Source organism: Salmo trutta, chromosome 38 (assembly GCF_901001165.1).
Source record: "Salmo trutta chromosome 38, fSalTru1.1, whole genome shotgun sequence".
Lineage (NCBI taxonomy): Eukaryota > Metazoa > Chordata > Actinopteri > Salmoniformes > Salmonidae > Salmo > Salmo trutta.
Window position 1 is genome coordinate 14,375,280 of NC_042994.1, and position 10,728 is coordinate 14,386,007.

Sequence of the window (10,728 nt, forward strand, 5' to 3'; positions counted from 1 at the left end):
AGACTGAGGAGAATTATTAGCTGTAAAGTTAGCTTAGCGCCTGCAGAACAAAGAGTTTGTTTATGTCACTTTGGGTTTTAATGTGTGGGGAATAAGTCACAACAAACTTGATGATTAGTTATGTTAGCATCAATTACCTGTAGAAATGTATTGTCTATTTATACCATGGCATTGTTGAATATTTGTTTCTGATAGGCTTGAAGGGCATTCTAGAGTGTGCATTATTTAAGTAATAAGGCCCTCGGAGGTGTGGTATATGGCCAATATACCACGGCTAAGGGCTGTTCTTAGTCACGACGCAACGCAGAGTGCCTGGATAGCCATAGTATATTGGACATTTTCCACAAACCACCAAGGTGCCTTATTGCTATTATAAAATGGTTACCAAAGTAATTAGAGCAGTAAAAATACATGTTTGTCATACCCGTGGTATACGGTCTGATATACCACGGCTGTCAGCCAATCAGCATTCAGGGCTTGAACCATCCAGTTTATAATGCCATTTATACAACGGGTGGGTCTAATGCTGAATGCTGATTGGTTAAAACCGCATTACAGCCGGTGTCTATTCCACAAGTTACCACCATAGGCTAAATCTATGATGTTAAAATGCCTACTCTGTTCCATCTGACTGCGAAATATACTGTCTCATCAGCCCAGCCAAGCAATTTATAAACTTGATCTCCACTATAAAAAGCATCTTGATATTATCGCTAGACTAACATTTCATTTTCAACAGCAAAGGTTTGTATAAACCTTGCTGTCTGTCTCTCCGACATTTGCAACATTGTTTCAATATTAAATAATGCACACTCTATCTCCCCAGACATACTCCCAATGGGAAACCACGCTGAACTCCACAGACAGACAGACAGACAGACAGACAGACAGACAGACAGACAGACAGACACTCCTATGGCATGATGGAAAGCAATATAACAAGACTGGAGGAACAGGTGAGCGTCCAGGGGTGACCAGAGTGGCTAAACTCTCTGTCTGCAGCGAATTCTCAGAGTTACAGTACTAAGCAGGAAAACGTATAGGGCTAAACTCACAATAGCATATAAACGTACTGTGTTTAAACAGTAAACAAAGACAGTAAACAAAGACACTGCATAAACGCTTTTCTTGGGGAGCGTCTGAAATGGCACCTATGGTGCACACAACATATGGAAGACATAAGAATTTCAGACACAGGGATGCATCCCAAATGGCACCCTATTCTCTACATAGTGCACTACTTTTGATCAGAGTCTTATGGGTCCTGGTCAAAAGTAGTACACTAAATAGGGGATAGAGTGCCATTTGGGAAACAACCACAGCCTTGGTTTGTTTGTGCTTGTTTGCTGCCCCCTCCTCCTCCGGGTGTTGCAGATGCAGGTCTTATAATGGAGTAGTGGTGCAGTGTTAAAGTATTTCTCTATCTGTGCTCTTAGAGATTGGGTTCTGTTATAAAGTCCTTGTATTATTCAGTAGGCACAGTGAGACTGATTATTACCGATCACAGTCCATCCTCTGAAATATGCATCCCAAATGGCATCCTATTCCCTTTATAGTGCACTACTTTCTTGACCAAGGCCTTGGGATCTGGTCAAAAGTGTTGCACTGTAAAGGGAACAGGGTGCCGTTTGGGACGTAACCCCAAAGGCTGAGTCCAGCTATGCTAAATTATCTAGGCTAGAGCTAGCGTATACAGCCTCTGAACGGACTTGGTGCTATTAACAAGACCCGTTGTTCCCCCAGGTTTTTGCTTAGGCGAGATGCACAGGGGCCAAAAGGACCATTGAAAGCTGTGAACAGCAACATTTCCGATTGAATTTAAAACTATTTTGGAGGGATGCAGCTAGGTAGAGGCAGACCGCAATCGACTCACAAGGTTGGTGCAGTGGAGCAGGGTCATTACATTTGTCCACATTTCATTGATCCTAAGCTCTGGCATGTAAACTGCTGTCATTTAAGTGGAAAGTGCTCCAAACGTTCCAATAAGACTACAAATCAGATAAATAATTAAAAATAACTAAATATGCCCAGTGTCCTCAGTCACAACTCTGGTTGTTTATGCAATTTCTCCTGTCTACAAAAAAATGAGGAAAGATAATATAATATGATAATATGGCGATGCTCTTTTTTATGCAGCAGATATGAAGGACAAATATAAATGTATATCTGAGGCAAGCTGCTGGGCCGACTCTGGTCTCCCAGTAGGATTGTATTAAGTCCCAGCAGGGTTAGAGTTCAGCGTGATCGTTTACAGTACTGTGGATCTAATGCATAGAACACTGGCTAATTTGCTCCCATATGGTAAATAGCTATTGTATTACCTGTTGGGGCTTGGCGATAGATAATGAACGTTAACGTGATGACCTATGCATATAAGTCCGCCCTAATGGAAAAGGCTAAAAATGTATGTTTTCCAAACTACACCCTTTTCTCTGTATAGTGCACTACTTTTGGGCAAAGTCCTGCCTTACTACCTGCCACTACCCAGTCAAAGGTAGTGCACTATGGAATTGGGTGCAATTTGAAACGTAGAAGCGCATTGTGTATGTACATATGTTGAGATAAGGGGGATTTGCAACATGAGCTCTTGCAGGCGCGCAATTAGATTTTGCCATTAACCATTTGTTATCTTGACTTTTTTCCCGCCACTGGCTTGGCACCTTGCTGATTACAACGCAAGCGATCGATAATTAAACCAATTGAACTCGACAGAGTTCAATTTCTGCCGTTTTTTTTTTTGTGCCTGAGACCGCTTCCTGTCACAAAGTCTTATACAACTATATTTTCAGTTGATTAAAAAAAATGGTAAGCTTCTTTATTAAGTCTAGGGTTTGAGTGCCCACGTGTTTCACAAGAGGACGGAGTCCGTAGACTAACAACGTGTGCTGCTGTCCAGGGTGCTGTGTAGGTGCAGTGCTGATTCTTTCATTGGCCTACTGGTTGAGAGAAAAAGAGCTATGCTGTCGTGTAGTAGCCTTCCGCTGGGCACAGACGTCAGTTCAACGTCTAGTTTTGATTTACATTTGGTTGAGTTGTCAACTAACGTGAAATCAACACAAATGTCACAATGTCATTGGATTTAGGTAAAACGTTGGGTGATAAAAATACGAAATTCCCTTATATTGCAGATTTTTTTCAAATCCAATTAGTTTTGCACATCATCACATTGCATTTTTGTTGTTGTAATTACGTTGATTGAACCGGTTTTTGCCCAGTGGGCTAAGCCTACTAGATTTACAAAAGACTATATATTGGCTGTCGCTATATTAAAATCTGTTTCTCTATCATTCCCAGCAGCTCAGTGATGAGAGGGAAAAATATCTCATCTCGCTCCAAAAGGGAAATCAAATATTTCCAGTGACATCATTCTAACGGACCTTTGGCGCGTTTTCTCTCACAGTATTTAATAAATATTCATGTCATAGCCTCTGGGCTTGTTACGCAACAACATGTTAAATTAATTATTTGAATCCATTTCATATTCTTTTAGCACCCCTCAGATGCATGGTGAGGGTTTGAAAAACGGTAGTTCACCGTTCCTTTTCGTTTGACTCCGCAAGCGTGAGGAGGACATGTTTGCTCTGTGAGGAAATGTAGCCTACATGGACTCAATCACTGACTAATTATCTATTTGCTTATTCCTATGATAATGGAATGTTTCATGCATGTACTTTGCCTAACGTTTTTCTGTGGGTTGCTGAATTGGGTGACAAGATATTGTCTATTCCTGCATGGATGTGCAAACACGAAAAACTTGCTGCCAACTGGTCCGATGAAGGTATAGTGCAGACAATGAATTATAATTTAATTTGATTAAAGTGAATAAAGTAACTCCTTGCAATGAATATGTCAGACACATTTGAACCGGAATCCTCAGTAGCCTACCTCACAAATGTTGAAGAAAAAATCCATAAGCAGAATTTCAAGTTTTATAAGGCATCTAGGAGTTCAGACTAAGGAGTCCAGACTATAGGCAAAATACAAATAGTCTAATGTAATACTGTTCATTTGAATGTATGTCATGCATAATAGATTGTGTGATGAACACACAGGCAAGTAGATTCATTGTATGAGTGACACATCCCGTCCCCACGTGGGAAATAAAACATGACACTGCACTGAGATTGCATCAGATAAACAAACCTGTGGGGAAATATTGGGATGAATGAGACACATGCCAACTGGTGGAAGGTGAGAAAGAGAGAGACAGAGAGAGAGACAGAGAGAGAGAGCGAGAGAGACAGACAGACAGAGAGAGAGAGAGAGAGAGAGAGAGAGACAGACAGACAGACAGACAGACAGAGAGAGAGAGACAGACAGAGAGAGAGAGAGAGACAGAGAGAGAGAGCGAGAGAGACAGACAGACAGAGAAAGAGAGCGAGAGAGACAGACAGACAGAGAGAGAGAGACAGACAGAGAGAGAGAGAGACAGACAGACAGAGAGAGAGAGAGGGAAAGAAAGAGAGAGAGAGAGAGAGAGAGAGAGAGAGAGATAATACTCTGTGGTATAGTCAGAGAGAGGGACTCTGCCAGGATCCTCACTCTAGGGACATGGGGAGTGGCTTCCTTTAAGGTGGAACTTCAGACACATAGGCTATACTTGGCCTAATGGAATACAAAAGTTAGCTCAAATTCAATCACTTCAATGCACTGTACTGATATATGACTTCGAAACGACTGTAGTTTAATCTACTAAATAAAATGTTTTTGGGGGGGATTTAAATGCCAGTTCAACTTCAGAATGTAAAGCAGACTGCCATCTACAAGATATTTACTCCTGGTAAAACCAATTAATCTTCTCCTATTCTCACTTCTGTATTTGTAAATGTGAATTGCAGACCATAATAATAGCAGCCTAAGAAACTCAATCCTAAAACAGTATAGGCTTAGTAGCCGGGCTTTATCTTACTCGGTCCTGCATTTCCTGACGGACATAATAGTACACGACTCCCGTTATGCAGTGGTGTAAAACATATATAATATGCTTCCAATCTCCCCGGTCCACCTTAAATAAAAGGCTGGACGTGATTAAGCAGCGCAACCTGCTTCCTCCCCACTGTGCTGCAGAGAACCTGCCTCAACGCTGCCCCCATCCCGGCTGTAGCTAGCCTATAAAAACTAGGACAAGCAGAGCTGAGACCTCACAGCTATAGACTATAGCTCCGTGGTGTTGAAACCAACTGCCTGAAAACACACTTAGCGGCTGCAACACCGCACACATGCCAGGAAACATGCCTGGAATCAGGGAGGGACACTCTTGGCAACTTTTCCTACTTTCTTTATTGGTTTTGGAGGGGTCGACGCAAGATTTCGGACAGACCCAGTTTATTTGCACGTCTGTGCCCAAGGATATGGACTTGTGCGCGGCTACGATGCAGAACAGCGGTCCGGCGGAGGACTTGAAGACGACAGTGATGCAATTGAGGGAGACCGTGTTACAGCAAAAGGAGACCATTATGAACCAAAAGGAGACAATCAGGGAACTAACGTCCAAGTTGAGCCGGTGTGAGAGCCAGAGTCTGCCCGAGGCGGGAGCGGGAGCGGGAGGCCGGAGAATAGTACCGGGCGCCAAGAACACTATGGGGGACGTATCAAGGGGTCCTCAGGACACTCTCGCTCAACTAGGACAGACTTTACAGACTCTCAAACAGAGGTTGGAGAATCTTGAGGTATGCATTGGCGTTTGTTTGACCTCCCTATTTTGAGCTAGTAATTTGGATTGCAGGTTGAGCTTTCAATCAACTTTGAATCCTTTTTACGCGTTTCCAATCGGCTCAGTTGGTTGTATAGCCAATAGTGCTCAATGTGCTAGTTATAAGTGCTCTATATAGTTGTGAATTGCTTGCTATAGGGTTATTTCAGTCCAGTCACTAATGCTGTAGACCTATTTAAAGCTATTTTTCCGCATCCAGCCGTAAAGTAATTACTCTAGAGCACTACATAAAGCAGCACCACACTCCTGATAAGGACAGATAGACGCCTCATCTTTGGACCAATTTATGCATTTGATGCAAATTGCCGAGGCAGTAAGCCCTCCACAAACGAGCTAAGCACCAGAGCTTTACCCACGACGAGTCCCGCCTCGCACATGTAGGAGTGTACAATTAAACCCCAAAGTTATTTTAATCGTCTCATCTTGTCTGTTCCTCTGTCCTTGTTCCGTTGTACAGCAATACAGCCGAAACAACGGTACGGCCCAGGCGAATAGTCTGAAAGACCTGCTTCAGAACAAGATTGATGATATGGAGAAGCAGGTGCTGTCCCGGGTCAACACCCTGGAGGAGACCAAACCGGGTCAGAAGAACGATACGGACCAGCGGAACCGAGTGGAGTCCACGCTGACTTCCATGCATCACCGTATAACGGACCTAGAGAAAGGTGAGTGAGCTATGAGGCGAAGAGATCCTGCCCAAATGTACACAGTCAATATAATAGTTCTGTTCATGTGAATGATTATAAAAACGACCAAACTGATTACATTATTTTGATAATAATGTGTGCATAAAGTTTTAATAGTAAAAAAAATCATCCAAATGTGGTGGAATTGGCTCGCTCAATGGTTTATATGTCTAAAACAATGCCAATTTACAAAAACGGCATTTCACTTGGTTAATTGCTTGGCCCACATGAGGAATCACTCCAAACCCGCAAACCACAGTAGCTTGTCAATACAGACAGTGCCGCAGCGCAGCTCTCGCCACAGTGCGTAAGGGGAGATGGGAGATGGAGAGAAGGAGGTATCTGCATTGCTTTGTATATATCATATTAACACAGTGATGCCACGCTGGGATAATAATTCACGTGTCATGGAGCGACAGCCAATGATCGCTTTATTTCCAGTGACTGTGAACGAGCCTCGTTGGTTTTGTAGGGGACATAGCGGCGCGGGAACTGTACAAGAGGGTTTTAACGATGTGCGCAGTGCTTGATAAAGCGCGTACAGTGTTGGAGACAGACAGGCGCATTTTGGAACATCGGTCAAGGTTTAGTTAATTACTGACAACCCCAAAAGGATGGGGAGAATGAGGGGGTTGGAGGTTAGGAAGGGATGGCGCGCGTGTGTAGGAGAGAGAGAGAGAGAGAGAGAGAGAGAGAGAAAAAAATTCCCTGTTTGCCCTTCTCACGTGGTCACATCATAACGCAGAGAATAGGCTAGGAGAGAGATGCACAGTCTGTTCTAAGCCAATTATATAAATCAGAGCATCGCCAAACTAAAAATAAAGGAGAAAACCTTTAGTTAGGGCTTGAACATCTCTACTGGTGGAGCAAACCATGTATACGAATAAACCAATCAATCAATCACACGATATGACATAACTGACTATAACATAGGCCTATGAGTGCAATGTCAATTATATAAATCACTGAAGGGTAAACAAGTAGGCCTATGTTTCGTCCGCAGGTGGGAAAGACAACAGACCACTGGACAAGTTCCAGCTGACATTCCCGTTGAGAACCAACTACATGTACGCCAAAGCCAAGAGAACCCTGCCGGAGATGTATGCCTTCACCGTGTGTCTGTGGATTAAATCTAACGCGTCGCCCGGGGTGGGCACACCTTTCTCCTACGCTGTCCCAGGGCAGGCCAACGAGCTGGTGCTGATTGAGTGGGGGAATAACCCGATGGAGATACTCATTAATGATAAGGTAATGATCGCTGACGGAAATGGCATATTCTACACAGCATTTGGTTATAGGCAAAATGGACAGATCGCCATGCGTACATGTGGTGTGCCAGACTAGCAAATTCAACTACGCAGCATTATGCAATGTCTGGGAAAGTTATGGAGACGTGACAAGCAACTTAATTATCCAAATATTGCATTCATAGCCAGTGCTATGTCTGAAAACATTAAACCGTAGCAATCATCAGTTCTAGGCCAGGCCTATTTGAACATATAGTAATGGGTGCGCTGTCCATGCTGCAGGTGGCCAAGTTGCCGTTCATCATCAACGACGGGAAGTGGCATCACATCGGCATCACCTGGACCACGCGCGACGGGATGTGGGAGGCGTTTCAGGACGGAGTGCTGCGTGGCAGTGGAGAGAATCTGGCGCCATACCATCCCATCAAGCCGCAGGGTGTCCTCGTACTGGGACAAGAGCAGGTAAGAGTGTTCACTAAATGAGGATGAACTAACTTTATGATTACATTGGTATGCAAGTCGTGATATATTATTGGGGGAAATAATTATATCCATTAGTAATGAAAATATTAGAGCACGTTTTCCCTCCGGTGATCAAAGGGAGGAATATTCATATAATGGGAAAGTTGAGAGGCCTTAACGAAATTGTCAATTAAGACGTAGCCATCTAATTAACTAATTAAGGCCCTCGAGCTAGATATCGTGGAATACCCCCACTCAATTGGGACAATACACAATCCACTTCAAATAGAAAAGTGGCAAATCTTTAGCAATTACAGAGTAATAGGCATATCTTGTCATGCAAAGCAAATAACGTATGGTTCAATTTGGGCTTCGGTTATGGTGGAACTGTCACGAAGAGTGGCAGCTTTTTATTATAGTTTTATGATAGTTAGAAATAGAATTCAATGCATTTCCATGGTATAGGACAATTGTATTCCTTCCTCATACAGCACAGTATGATTAGCCTAGTACACACATTTGTAATAGATTGTCCATGCGTAAAAGAAAGGCGGCGTGCGTACATAACATTCGCGCCACTAACCTTGAACTTGTCATCTTGTTGCTCCACAGGACACGCTGGGGGGAGGTTTCGACGCGACACAAGCTTATGTGGGTGAGCTAGCAAATCTCAACATGTGGGATAGGAAGCTTTCCATCGGGGAGATTTATAACCTGGCAACCTGCAACAGCAAAGCGCAAACTGGCAACGTATTCTCTTGGTCGGAGTCCAACATTGAAATATTCGGTGGAGCTACCAAGTGGACATTCGAGCCGTGCCGTTCGCTCAACTGATCTGCATTTCGACATGAAACCAAGGCCAATCCGACATATCTGTATTTCTTTTGAGCTTCTGTCGTTCTTGTCTTCATTATGCCGTTCGTTACAGACGATTTGGTATGTATTTAATGATAAGCTTAAACCTGGGATTTCTATTAGATATTTATGTACGAAACAACTTTTTTTGATCTTGAGAAAAATCGAATTCGTCTTGGAAACCTCAGTTGGACAGTGTTGGTATCTGTTTGTTTGGTTTTCTATTGGAGTTTTGTTGCAAGCGCACTTTAGCATTTTTGATTCGCTTATTTTGTCTTGGACTGGCAGCTGGGCAATCCACGCCTTATGTTGGACAATTCTCAGCAGAGTGCGGAATTTATGGAGCCATCCTCTAGAGTGGAACTCACGCTGTCTGTCCAAGTATTGTCAGTATTTGACGCCGTGAAAATCCCCCAACCTCACCCACCCCTCCGGATCTTGCACTGTGAATGACGAGAGCCATGTAGAGAGAGGACGCCGAGGGTACGTTGAAGGACATTGCAAAGTCGGACTGTAGAAATCATTTGTAATTGTCGTTCGCTTCAAAGTGTTGTAAACGAATGTCGTTAATTGCCAACATGCTACAAAGCCTGGGTGCCTTGGGCAGGTGCAAATATTCAGCACATTATTTTTATGTTGCAAATTATATGTATTGTTTGTTTTTGTATTTATTTTTGAGGGAGGGTGGGAGAGTTTCTTGTTATTATTCTGATAAATGTAATTTAATTGAGGTTTGTTCACGGATATGATGACGTGTTTGGGCAGGTGTTTGTACTACCGGTATCTGTATTCGGGAATGTTACGGTGTCTGTATAGTAACAGCATGACTGAGTGACAGAACGCTGCCACATCGTCGTCGACATCTGCTTGACTATCCTTTCTGGGACTGGGTGGTTTTCTACTGGATTGTTATATGCTCCAAGCATGGCAACACTGAAAGATATGAAAAAGATCTAATTTTTTAAATAAAATTGTGATACATAAGAGTTAAAAGTGTATTAATGGGCTGGCATTAATGGTATGCATCAAACGGTGTGGATGTGAGAGAGAGAGAGAGAGAGAGAGCGGGATAATGTGGGAGCGAAAGGGAGAAACAGAGAGCAAGCGAGAGAACGATAATTATTGCTGGTTAAATCTGATTTAATCTTGCCACATGGTGTAGGAGAAAGACGTTAGTGCTGGATAAGTGAAAAAAACGCCTGAACTCAGACTGAAGGTCAGAGAGGTGCTGGGAACAACTGAAACTGTGTGCTGTGTCTCTTTTTAGCTGACTGCAGAAGACAACACTCCCAAATGCTTTGTGGTGTGTGCGTGCGTTCGAGGCGCGCACATTCTGCCCTAATGAAAGCGAGGCTGTTGAAAGAAGAAAACGCCTAGTCATATCACCCCCCCTTTTCAAGAGTCAGCTCAATCGGTCGCAATGCAATCTGAACCAAACCTACATAAAGAACCATGCTATACTGTAGCCTATACTGCTCTATTTTGTTCTGTATCAGTTTACAGTGTTGTGTTTAAGTGCCATCCTCTCCCATCACATGCATCATGTAACAAAACACTGCAGTCCTGGATGCTGATGGTCTTGTACTTTGACAGTTACTGCATTGAGCTGAGTCAGTTATTATTCGTTATCACCCACGTATCAGATGGTGTAACAAATATCTCAAAGAAGAACCCACATTTAACTCTGCCTCTTGCAGCATGGCTTTTGGAGAAATTGTGCAGCTTGCACCATCATGCTTGGCTTGCTGTTACCATAGAAATCTAT

General features: G+C 43.2%; 1 protein-coding gene across 1 annotated transcript; it reads left to right on the forward strand.

Annotated features, from left to right (window-relative positions):
- Positions 1-5,073: 5,073 nt before the first annotated feature.
- On the forward strand, positions 5,074-9,956 carry LOC115178379 (neuronal pentraxin-1). Its single transcript, XM_029739544.1, has 5 exons — positions 5,074-5,669; positions 6,171-6,378; positions 7,403-7,647; positions 7,929-8,108; positions 8,721-9,956. Exons 1-5 carry the CDS (start codon positions 5,220-5,222, stop codon positions 8,940-8,942), a joined length of 1,305 nt encoding a protein of 434 aa, XP_029595404.1. The 5' UTR covers positions 5,074-5,219; the 3' UTR covers positions 8,943-9,956.
- Positions 9,957-10,728: the final 772 nt, after the last annotated feature.